At 42.3% G+C, this 12,791-nt stretch overlaps 1 protein-coding gene and 1 long non-coding RNA gene across 2 annotated transcripts in view; one reads left to right on the top strand and one right to left on the bottom strand.

Moving 5' to 3' along the window:
* The window catches only part of LOC308470280, a 267,788-nt gene that overhangs the window by 65,966 nt on the left and 189,031 nt on the right, over positions 1 to 12,791 (top strand). The gene's annotated exons all lie outside the window — the stretch shown is intronic.
* LOC308471932 (vomeronasal type-2 receptor 26-like) lies at positions 6,653 to 12,437 on the bottom strand (the record flags this gene model as incomplete). The annotated part of the gene is made up of 4 exons (XM_080996244.1): positions 6,653 to 8,730; positions 9,510 to 9,636; positions 10,074 to 10,301; positions 12,291 to 12,437. The coding sequence occupies 4 exons, from the start codon at positions 12,435 to 12,437 to the stop codon at positions 7,820 to 7,822; spliced, it is 1,413 nt and encodes a 470-aa protein (XP_080852370.1). The 3' UTR covers positions 6,653 to 7,819.

Here is a 12,791-nt window from a genome sequence, read left to right as displayed (position 1 = left end):
CCAATGGATTCAAGTTCCAAGGCAGGAGATTCTGACTAAATGTCAGGAAGAACTTTCCAACAGTAAGAGATGTTTGACAGTGGAACGGACTCCCTCACCTCGGAAGATTGTGGACTCTCCTTCCTTGGAGTGTTGGACAGCCACCTGTCATGAATGCTTTAGTTAAGATTCTTCCATTGCAGGCGCTTGGACTAGATTACCATCCAGGCCCTTCCAACTCTACGATTCCCCGATTGCCTGAACGAACGAAGTCCACGAACCATGGAAAAAAACTTCAGTGATAAACAGAAATCCTACTAGAGAAGAAGAAATATTGAGAAGGATGTTAGCGTAGAAAATGTGGAAGATTGTTCAGGTAGAAAGCTCAACATAGGGACATCATTGTAGATAGAAAAGATGCCTTATTTATACATTGTTAATAATAATAATAATAATAATAATAATAATAATAATAATAATAATTTATTATTTATACCCCGCCCTTCTGGCTGAGTTTCCCCAGCCACTCTGGGCAGCTTCCAATCGAGTGTTAAAAACAATACAGCGTTAAATATTAAAAACTTCCCTAAACAGGGCTGCCTTCAGATGTCTTTTAAAGATAAGATAGCTACTTATTTCCCTCACATCTGAAGGGAGGGTGTTCCACAGGGCGGGCGCCACTACCGAGAAGGCTTTCTGTCTGGTTCCCTGTAACCTCACTTCTCGCAATGAGGGAATATTTAAAGATGTAATTTAAATAATCATCATTGATTCCTCTCCCCCTCCTTTTCCTTCCAAGCTGTTGCTGTTAGAGATGCATTATATGTTACGGCTGTATGGGAGATAAGCAGGACATAACTTACGTTATGAAATTCAGTATTTTAACAAGGAATTTTTGTTTTCTTTTTTTCCCTTTTTATTAATTTTCTATGCCAAACAACAACAACAACAACAAAGAAAAAAAGAATTGAACAAAACACACCAATGAAAAAAGAAACAGAAAATATAAGCACACTTAGAAGGCAAACATCAGTTAACAGAAATAATAGTTGACTTCCCTCCACCTCGGTTTTGGGTTATGTGAAATAGTAATTCTGTTCTGCAGTTTTCATTTTATGTCATCTGAACATCGCAAGGGTTATATCAAACCTACTGTGATTTTTATATCTCTAGAATTTGATTCCATATATGTTATAAATTTAGTCCAATCGTCAATAAACTTTGTACCTTTTCGCTGTCTAATATTCTGTGTCATTTTTGCCAAATCCATATATTCAAATAATTTAGTTTGCCAATCTTTAACAGTCGGGATATTTGGGGTTTTCCAATTTTTTGCTAACAAGATCCTGGCAGCTACGATTGCGTATTGAAACATTATGTGATCCTCTTTTTTAATCTCGTCTCCAATCATTCCCAGAAGAAAAGCTTCGGGTTTTTTAACGAAGGTGTATTTAAGTATTTTTTTCTGTTCATTGTATATTGATTCCCAAATTTTTTTGATTTCTTCACACTTCCACCACATATGGAAGAAGCTTCCTTCTTTGGTTTTACACTTCCAACACCTATTATCTCCAGTCTTATACATTTTTTGCAGTTTCACAGGGGTGATGTACCAACGGTACATCATCTTTTCCATATTTTCTCTAAGGGTGGTGCAAGCTGTAAAATTCATTCCTTTAGTCCACAGCCTCGTCCATTTGTTAAAATCCAAATTGTATCTGAGGTCTATTGCCCATTTTGTCATGACATCCTTAACCTCCTCGTCCTTGATGTCCCATTCTAATAGCTGATTGTACATTTTAGATAGTAATTTGGTTTTACCTTCTATTATTTCTACCTGGAACTTGGATTTTTTTCCGTTCATTCCGATCTTTTTATCATCCTTCCATAAGGCATTAATTTGATGGTACTGCAGCCAACCTGATAATTTACTTTTTAGCTCTTCATATGGTCTAATTTTCCATCCTCTTTCTGATCTTTCTAGGAGGTCTTCATAGGTCCATCTCTCACCTTCCATATTTGTTTTTTTAATAGTCAACATATCTATAGGCGATAACCACCAGGGAGTTCCCCCCCCCAATAGTTTCTTGTTCCTTTCCCATATTTCTAACAATGTTCCTCTGATAATATGATTCAAGAAGCCTTTATGCACCTTTTCCTTATTCTGCCAGAGATAAGCATGCCAACCAAATCTTAAGTCAAATCCTTCTAGGTCTAGCAGATCTGTATTTTTCAAAATGATCCATTCTCTTAGCCAGCAAAGGCACGAGGCTTCATAGTACAGTCTCAAATTTGGGGCCGAGAATCCTCTTGTCTTTTTTATCTGTTAGCAATTTAAATCTGATTCTCGGTCTTTTACCTTGCCATATAAATTTGGAGAGAATTTTTTGCCAGTTTTGGAATATTGCACTTCCTCTGATCACCGGGGCGTTTTGGAATAAGAATAATAGTTTCGGCAGTATGCACATCTTGATTGCTGCCATTCTACCTGAGCAGGAGAGTTTTATCCTGTTCCAGATGTCTAATTCCTTTTGGATATCCTTCCAGGTATTTATGTAGTTATCAGCCATTAAATTTATGTTTTTCATTGTAAGCCGCACTCCTAGGTATTTTACTTTTTTTACTTCTTTAACTCCTGATTTGAGTTCTAACTGCCTCCTTAGGTCTTCCCCCATGTTCTTTACCATCATTTTAGTTTTAGTTTTATTTAGCTTGAAGCCCGCTACTCTCCCAAATTCCTCTAGAAGTACCAGGACCTTGTCCATACTTTGTTTTGGGTCCTCCAGTGAGATTACCAAGTCATCCGCGTATGCTTTCAGTTTGAATTCTTTCGCCCCAATTCTAATTCCTCGTATCTCTGGTGTTTCCCTTATCTTATTTGCAATTACTTCCAATATCATTATGAAAAGAAGCGGTGACAGGGGGCAGCCTTGTCTCGTACCCTTAGAAATCTCGAATGTATCAGTTAAGTTGTTGTTAATAATCAGTTTGGCTCTTTGACTAGAATAAATTGATTTGATTCCCTCCATGAAGGCACCTTCTATCCCTGCTGACTCCATACAAAACAAGGATTTTTTCTTATGCAGGTGGGAACCATCGTGTGAGCGATAGATTGACGTGCATGTGTAACCCACACGTCGTTTTCAGCCCCAGAAGACAAGGGGGGGCAAAATGGGCTTTTGCGTGACTGCTGCTGTGCGATGACCCAGAACGCAACCCCCGTGCAAACGACGAGTTGCCTGTACTTAAGTTGTGTTGTATTGGAAAAATAAAGTTCTGTTTGGTGGGGATGACTGCAAATGGTTGGAGTTATTTGCAAACCTCAGAGAATGTGCAAGGAGACAAAGCTTTTGTGATAATTCAGATGGTGCGGAAGGTTCAGTTAGTGGAGAATGTGTCTGGTAAGGGGGAAGATGGCCTTGGGGATGTGGAGATCCAAGCATGTCAGCGTGATCTCAGGACTGCAATACCTCAAGGACCTCCTCTTCCCATATAAACCTACCCGGACCCTGAGATCATCTTCTGAGGCCCTCCTTGGTGTGCCTCCTCCTTGAGAGGTCCGTAGGGTGGCAACATGAGAACGGGGCCTTCTCTGCAGTGGCTCCCTGTCTGTGGAATACTCTTGCCAGGGAAGTTTGCCTGGCGCCTTCATTATACACCTTTAGGCACCAGTCAAAAACCTTCCTCTTTAACCAGGCCTTTGGTTGACCTGATTGACATCCTATACCCTTTTAAAATGTGGCTCCTTTCGGGGGGTGGGTGTTATTGGGTTGCTGTTTTTATTCTGGTTATATATGTTGTGATCTTTTCTGTGAACGCCCCTGAAACCTCTATGTATACAACGGTAAATAAACTCAATAAAGAATAAAGAATAAGAATCTCCTTGTAAAGGGAGTGCGTTTCATGAGTTCACAGGGTCCAGATGTAGGTACTCTATGTAGAGCGTGTATACATTTGCATACATTCTAGAAGAATATATTGGTCCTGACCCCAACGAAGGTGCATTGCTATTTAAAATCCAAGCTGACCTTTCCACCCTATGCTGGCCCATGTCAAAACAGGGCAGCTGCTTCTCTGTGTTCTTGTAAACATGTTTTCTCCAGCTCTGCATCTGCTCCTCAAGCCACAGAGAGACTCCAGAAGGTTGCCAGGGCGATGCTTCCCCGCTTCATAAATATTCTTATTTTTCCCAGGGATTTCTCCAGAGATTCATAATTTCTCGCACTGAGTCTGAAAAGTCTGGTGCATAAAATATCCCCTGTCTTGTCAATTCCCTGAACAGCTGCAGACAGTGAGAGGGATAGAGCAAAAAGCCTACATCACAAATGAAAAGTGGCTGTGCTCTTCCTTCTTTCCCTCGTGCTTTTAGGACACCCCAAACGGGCTAGTTTTAAATGTCACCACAAACATATTTTTGAGGGTGGCAGGTTGTGCACAACCATCTCATCCCCCTGCAATCCCAAGGGATGTGTTAGAGCGCCCCAACCTTCCAGGTGGCCCCTGAAAGCCTATTTTGGTTTAAGAGAGGGATGAACCTAAATATTGCTTTCAGGGTGGGTTGCTTGGACCCCCTATGTGAATTTCCTGTTGTCCTTGGTCACACGGAATGGGTTTCAAGTCCCCCTGACCTATGTGGCCCCTTCAGCCCCACTTTGGATTAAGGGCCCAATGAACCTGAACGTTTTGTTTGGGATGGGCTGTGAGCACTCAACACAACCAACTCATCAATTCTTTTCTTTTAATAGTTTTTATTTGATTTTGCAAGTATAAGATTATAACAATACAACCATACATATCTATATTTAAAGATCTCTCCAAATCTTTGGACTTCTCACCTTCCCCTCCATGGGTTTTCAACTGCATACTGTTCAACAGTCCATATTTTACATCACTCCATTTTCTCCATAGCAATTGCTACATTACAAGTACAGATAGGTAGCCGTGTTGGTCTGCCATAGTCAAAATAAAAAAAATCCTTCCAGTAGCACCTTTAAGACCAACTAAGTTAGTTTTTGGTATGAGCTTTCGTGTGCAAGCACACTTCTTCAGGTATCTGAAGAAGTGTGCTTGCACACGAAAGCTCATACCAAAAACTAACTTAGTTGGTCTTAAAGGTGCTACTGGAAGGATTTTTTTTATTTTGTACATTACAAGTGTTATTGCAATCCTGCTAATGTTTTCATCTGCTTACAGCGGTCATCAACTCATCAGTTCTGATCAGGAGGAATGGGTTTTGATTTTCCCCGATCTTCCACATGCTCCCTGAAACTCCCCCCTTTTCTAAAGTTAAGGGCCCAGTGGAGGTAACCATTTTTGTGGGTTTCATGCGCTCTATAAGCGTGGTCTGTTGCATGTCCCCACAGCCATCTATGGGTCCCAGAAACACAAGGGTCCTGAACACAAGCACCATAAAGTTCCCGCACCACTTTGATTGTGCAACGCGCCCTGATTGCTTCTTGGTGTCTGCAGTACGGATGGCTCCCACCTCCCGTGATTCTCCAATACATTTTTCGGAAGTTCCAGGCAGCTGTAAAAGTTCTAAACAGTTCCATAAAGTTTTAAAAAGTGCTAATACTTATGAGTAGTAATGTTACAGATACAGTGATTCCAACTTTACATTTCGGGGTGACCTTTTTTCACAACTGAGAATTAGTCCCCTTTTCAGTCTGTTTGTTTGTTTGTTTGTTTTTTAAGTCAAAAAGTTATAACTCTAGTGCATACTCTATTTTTCTTGGTTATATGCAGCAACAAGGGCAGCTCCCACTCTTCTTCCTGGCTAGCCCTCCCTTCCCTATTTTGCTCTCCTTTGGCCTAACTGCAGCAAAGGCCATTTTCTTTGCTTTCCGGTCCACCTAAGCAACAGTTGCCCAGGCAGCCCAGAACTGCCTTGTCCTTCACTCTTTTATCTACCCCCCTCCCCAAGCAACAAGCCTTCACCCTTTCCTTTCCTCTTCTTCCTCCTCCTCCTCGGTTTCATTGTCATTCGCTTTCCCACAACATTCCCACCGCTGGAGAGACCTGTCAAGAGTAAGCATGGACCAATGGTACCAAATAGTATGGGAAACAGCCTACTAGAAAAATTAACCAATAAACTGAAACTGACATGGGGACAAATAGAAGAAGACACCTTCACCCCTGTATTGCTCCCCTTTATCACACACACAGCCCAACAAGACAATGACAGAAATCCAGCAACAGCATACAAATCAATATGGCTAACCTGATCCAAAACACACACCCACTCCACTCACACACGAAAACAAAGACCACCACAGCCAGCCACAAATGAACAACCACACCCTAGGCCAACCCCAACCTCTCTCACCACCAAAGGAACACAAGTGAACAGCAAAGAACCTGCACAAGCAACACTGACACCAAACCCTACATATAGTAAGTAAAATAGAAACATCGCCACCCGACCCCCCCATCTCCCCCTCACCTCTTTCCCCCTTCTCTTCCTAATGTCTCAAAAAATGAAACTGAATTGTAAAAATGTTACATGGGGGAAAAATACGAGAGAGAGACATTGCACACTTTTGTAAATCATCAAATTTTTAATAAAAAAACAACCCCAAAACATTCCCACCACTGTGGAAATGTCCGCCAGGAGCTCCCACCTCCATAATTGGCTCCTTTCTTACTACATTCAGTGGAAACATTTGAGGATTTTTCTCAGGAAGTGAAATGAAACGGGGGCATGGGGGAAATTGAAATATTATTTGGGGGTGGGGGTTAGAGATGACAGTTGAGCGGGTAGGATTCTGGCCAAATGTGGACCTAGGTCCCTGTGTATATGGTCTGAAGGCGCAAAATGTTAACAACACCTTGCTGAGGCTGAAGAGAATAAGCAGAGGCCTAAATATAGGACAACTGGGTTATTACACCAGAAGCTTAACATGAGTCAACAGTGGGATGCAGCAACTTTTTAATATATTAAATAATCATATTGATGACCCTCCCTCACTGTAGGGTCCCTGCATGGCTCACAACATTTTAAAATACAGCATTGAATGGTGTGCTTTCTTAATTATACAATTAGGGGGAAAAGATAACAAATTTTAATTCTAATAAAAATAATGTTGAAATCTTAGTCTGCTTCAACAGAAGTATAGAGTCCAGATCAAGGGAAGTAATAGTCCCACTCTATTCCGCCTTGGTCAGGCCACACCTGGAATACTGTGTCCAGTTCTGGGCACCATAAATTAAGGAAGATATTGATGAGTTGACAGGTATGGGGTGGAGGGTGACCAAGATGACCAAGGGCCAGGGAGGAATGGGGGAGACCACCTCTTCATCCTCACCCTCCCAGGAAGGAGGAAGAGGAAGAAAGTATAAAGGGAAGTCACAGTTCAGAGGCAGATGAGGGGGAAAGTTGGGAAATCATGAGAGAGTCAGAGCAACACCTGGCTGACACGTCATTAGAAACCATTCTAGACCCACCATGTCCCAGAACCCAGCGAGCCTTAAAAGTAGGAGAGCAAAGAGCTCAAAGACAGAGGGTACTTAGCAGCACCCGTAGAGGAGGTGATGATGAATGAGGAAGTGAGAGAGCCGGGGGCTGGAGATTCACTTGGAAAAATAACAGGAGTGACAGTGGACATCCTTGTTCCGTTCCAAGAATAATTACAAAATTTTGGTAATGTGAATTCCCTGTGATTTATGTGATCTATATCTTCCAAAGTATTAACAAATTTTCAGCCAAATCCAAATTTCATAACTACTTCCATTAAGTTGGTTGGTTCTACATGATCAAATGAGGGTAACGATTTTTTTAATTGAAACATTATTTTTCAAGAACATCACTTCTCTACCTTCTTGAAAAATAGTATTTTAAGAATCAGATGCTATCTTTAGTTTTTGCTGTCAGGTGCTCCTTCGTGTTCAGATCAGGTCTCAGCAAAATAATGTAGCATTTGGGAATGAAGATGCAGCCCAGGAGCCCAGCACTGGAGGCCAAGATGGAGAAAACCTGAACGGCTACCATGTATTTCCCCTTGGTGCTCAGGTATGTGGGCACAAAGGACACCCAAACACTGCAGAAGACCAGCATGCTGAATGTGATTAGCTTGGCTTCATTGAAGGCCCCAGGCAACTTCCTGGCTAGGAAAGCCACCGTGAAGCAGATGGCCGCCAGGAAGCCCATGTAGCCAAGGGCACCATAGAACATGGCCACAGACCCTTCGTTGCATTGCAGGATGATCTCCCCAGGCTGGGAGTGCATGTCAGAGTCTGGGAATGGTGGCGAGATCCCCAGCCAGATCATGCAGATGACAACTTGGACACAGGAACAGGAAATGACAATGGAGTTGGCCAGACTCTTCCCCAGCCATCTCCTCACTGAGTTCCCTGGCTTGGTGGCCAGGAAGGCCAGAACCACAGTGATGGTTTTTGCCAACACAGAAGAAACAGCAACAGAGAAGATGATGCTGAAGGCTGTTTGTTGGAGAAGGCAAGTCCCTTTCCTTGGCCTCCCAATGAACAGGAAGGAGGACAAAAAGGAAAGCAGGAGGGAGACAAGGAGGATGTAGGAGAGGTCCCGGTTGTTGGCTTTGACTATGGGAGTTTCGTTGTATTTAATAAAGATTCCTAAAACAAAGCTTGTGGCTAAGGACCCCAGTAGGGCAAGGGAAAGTAGGACAACCCCCAGAGATTCTTCATAGGCTAGGAAGGTGATATGCTTGAACACACATTGATCTCGGTTCATGTTTGGATGCTGATTTTCTGGGCATTTTTTGCAATGGTCTGCATCTGCAAAAGAGAGAGAGAGAGAGTAATGTCTACTACTCTGGATTCAGCCAAGCCCTGAGCAATATCCAGCCTCTTGGGAGAGATTCAGTTGTAGACCAAGTCAGTCTGGGGCAGCCACAGATCACTACAGGTATTTAATTAGGTTTTTCTAAACATTAGCTCTACCCCGAAGAAATTTGGAACAAATTCCAGGGCTAGAGATCCCCAACTTGGCCTCTGGCAGGTTGGGCTTCTTGTAGGCCCCTATACCAGGGCCAAAAGGAGGATCAGGGGTCTGTGCAGAAGTCTAATATCTACTCTAGGTCCATAACAATCTCCCTCCTTAAGGACCCCGGGACAGTTAAGTCTAGTCAAAGACAACTATGGGGTGCAGCATTCATCTTGCTTCAGGCCAAGGGAGCTGGTGTTTGTCCACAGCTTTCTAGGTCATGTGCCCAGCATGACTAAACCGCTTCTGGTGCAAAAGGACACCATGACGGATGCCAGAGCTCAGAGAGAAACGGGACCTCAGCCCGTCGCGTAGTGGTTTAGACCTCCCTCCTTCACATTTGATCATATTTTTATATATATGATGTTGTTGATGATGATGATACATTTTAGAACAATATCGTAAACCATAATCATAAAAAGAGATTGATGATGATGGGAATTTGAATCACCCAGTTCACTCCCACACATGAAGCATACCAGCCTTGTCCTGCCCAAAAATGGTTTTGAGAGATTCCTGACTGAACCCTTCTCTCTTCCCCAAGGCCAGCCTTTCCCTTGGAGCCACCCACCTTCCTGAGTGGAGATGGTCCCTTCTGCACAGGGAAGACATTCATAACAGCAAAGAGGCTTCCCTTCCTGAATCACCTTGACGGATCCAGGGCGACAGCTTTCCACACACGTGGAAGTAGGAAGGGTCTAGGCACAAAGACAAAGAGTGTCAATGAGAATTGTTCTTTGAGGGATAGTATCTGCTGTAGCATCTAGACTATAGCTTGAAACTAAGCATGTCCCATCACTGTCCATTACATGAATTATTCATGATTAAATTCAGGAAAAAACAAAGGACCTCCATTAAATAAAGTTCTGTATATGGGCCATGAGCTATTCACTACCGATAAAATTCATATAACAACCGAAAAGCAAGGAACCCCCCTTTCCCCAGACACACAGTTTAGCAGGAAGCCTCCTTTGGCACCCAGCTGAGCAGAGGAGCTGTAGGAACTATCTGGAACAACAGCCCAGTGCTGGAGTTGACAGGCAACTGAGGGCAGCAGCACACTGAACAGGGAGCACTTATTAGAGCTCATAGAAAAGACAGCAAAATGACAGGCATCATTCCCACTCCCCGTCACCTGATTGAGCCACTTGGGCCACACAATGGCCTCCTGGTCGATGGAGCACTTCAGATCTGGGGATCCCTTTCTGTCGATACTCCCAAACTTCACTCTGAGGACGGATTTATTGGGGAACACCACCCAGTTCACAATGTCCAAGTCGGCTGCCAGCTCCCTGTTCTCATCCAAATACACTCTGTCCATGGAAGAATTGTAGAACTGGGTGTTTCCTAGGAAAGGGTGGAGCTGGAACAGAAGCAAAGATGAGAGCATTTAGAATAAAGGGAAACATAGGCCCCTGTTTTGCTAGCCCAGAAATGGAAAGTCAGCGAGGTCCCAGCTAAAGAGGATTGGCAGCTTAAGTGGACAGAATATGCAGAAATTTCAGATTTAACATACAGAATAAGAGAGCAAGAAGAACATACATTGAAAGAAGAGTGGAAAGCAGTTATTGAATATATGGAAAATAACAGTATACAGCTGAAAACGGTGGCACCATTAAGATAAATTCAACCACATAAATAATGTTTGATGGATGTAAATAATGTTTGAATGGTTATAGCAAAATATACAGGGGTGTATAAGATGTAAAATGAACCATGGAAAGAGAAGAAGGGAAGTCATCAGATATTTTAGAGTTTCTAAAATGTTTATTTGGAATTGTTCGATTGAAAATTTAATAAAAATTATATAATAATAATAATAATAATATGGAAGCATACTGACAATCCACTTCCCCTTTGCTTAGAGCTGGTTGCAAACTCAAATAGTAATGGAGGGATCTTGTCACTTTTGGTTCATACTGTTTTCTCTCTCACACACAAACCCCAATCTTAAATTCAGTTCTCCACATTTCTGAAGCATTTTTTAAATAATAATAATAATAGAAACTCATCAGAATTCTTCAGCATTTCTGTGTGATTTTCTCCTAGTAAGCATGTTTTTGAAGGATGATGTCCCCTTGGATTGTTTCAGAAAGAGTGAATTGGGTTCGTTTTTCCTTTCAAGGCAACCTGAATGAAATCTCCAATATGGGCTTCAGCAGGGAAAGGCAGGAGCTTGGTGGAGGGAGCAGAGAGCCAGAACAGAGTCAAGCGGGTGTGAAAGGAATAGAGACTAGAGACAGCCTGATCAATGTCATCTCCCCTGCCCAAAACAATTCCAACTTGCGGGGAAAGGAGAACTGGGCACATGATGGGAGCAGTTGCTCGGGGGGCTGTGCAATGAGGCAAGAATAAGAATAGCAAACAGAAATGAAAAATGTATATGTATTAAGGAAAGTTTATTTTTTATATATAAATATTTTTATTGATTTTTAGCATACAAAATTATAAAACGTACCACACAGTTTATCACAAATACATTCTTCTTGGACTTCCATCAGCACCTCTGATAATCCTCCGTCTGAATCACTTCTTATGCCTTTCTTAACTTAATATTGCCTTTACATCTCTTAAGTATAGAGATGTATTAAGGAAGGTTTAAAATGGAAAATGGGTAATGTGTTTTGCAAACTTTGGGTTTTTTCCATTGTAGTTTTTTTCTAAAGGGCTCTGGGCTCTTGCTGAGATTAAGATTAACTAACTGGTTGCTGGTTGTCATGCTCAGTTGAGATGTCTGTGAAGGGAAAGAAAATACCTGCCATGGCTGTAGCCTTTGAAGTTCCATTCCCTCAGTTCCCCTCTGCTTAAATCTAGATGAATATGCAGCATTTAAGGCACGAGCCACGGCTTGCAGAGTGTTGTAGATCCTGTAGCTGTCTAGAGAGAGGATTCTTTCCAGATCATCTTGGGGAAGCCTCTCCAGTTTCTCTCTCTCTCTGCATCTTGTCCGGCCTTTCACTGAGAATGCATGCTTTAAATAAAAACAATTAAAAGCATCCTCCCAAAACTTCTTAATACCAAAGAAAAAGGGTAGAAAATCACCGTATTTTGCCCCTTTACTTGTCTCAGTGAAGAAGGAAAATATACCGTGGATGTGTTGGAAAGATATGTCATTATACATCAGCTCCAGGGCGACATCCCACAAAACTGTTGTGACGAAGATTTTCCCAACAATGGATTTCATCCCTATGTCAAAAAACTGTTGTATAATGAGTAGCCCATCTATGAAATGAGCCATTTCCCCGTAGTAAACAAATACATGCACTTGCCTCCACTTGTGGAATGGAAGACGAGGAATGTATACTCCATTTGTATTCAGTCCTTGGATGCTTTGTGAGATGACAACACAGACACCGCTCTTGATGAGCACGGGTGTCAATCTCTTCAGGAACCTCTCTCCATTGTCAGTGTCTGGTGCAAGGAGGCCAATCAACGTCCATCGGAAGTGCTGGAGCAGCTTGACAATCCCTGGGTACAGGGCTTCTTCTTTGGGGACCATCCGGTAGAAAAAAGGGAAATGCCTCTTATCATTCAGAACATGAGAGACAAAAGCATAAGTGACCTGGGAAGAGAACGGAAGATTTGGATCTGGTTTGATTTCAGATCAAAGCCTAAATATTTCTAAGCCCAACATGAGATTGGGAAGGTCTTAGGAAGGAGGAAGGTCTATTGCAAGGACCCTTTGGTGGGAACAGTGATTTCCTTGAAGGTTGTGGCAGCCGTAAAGAAGGCAAATTTGATGCTAGGGATCAACAGGAGGGTAGTTGAAAATAAGACTGCCAATATCATAATGCTATTATACCTCTCTCCATTCCTACCTGTGGGATTTTATAGATGCCCAACACGTTTGAAA

The sequence above is a fragment of the Podarcis pityusensis genome, assembly GCF_964106645.2.
Source record: "Podarcis pityusensis genome assembly, chromosome: 2".
NCBI lineage: Eukaryota > Metazoa > Chordata > Lepidosauria > Squamata > Lacertidae > Podarcis > Podarcis pityusensis.
This window is presented reverse-complemented; position numbering and strand designations above follow the sequence as displayed.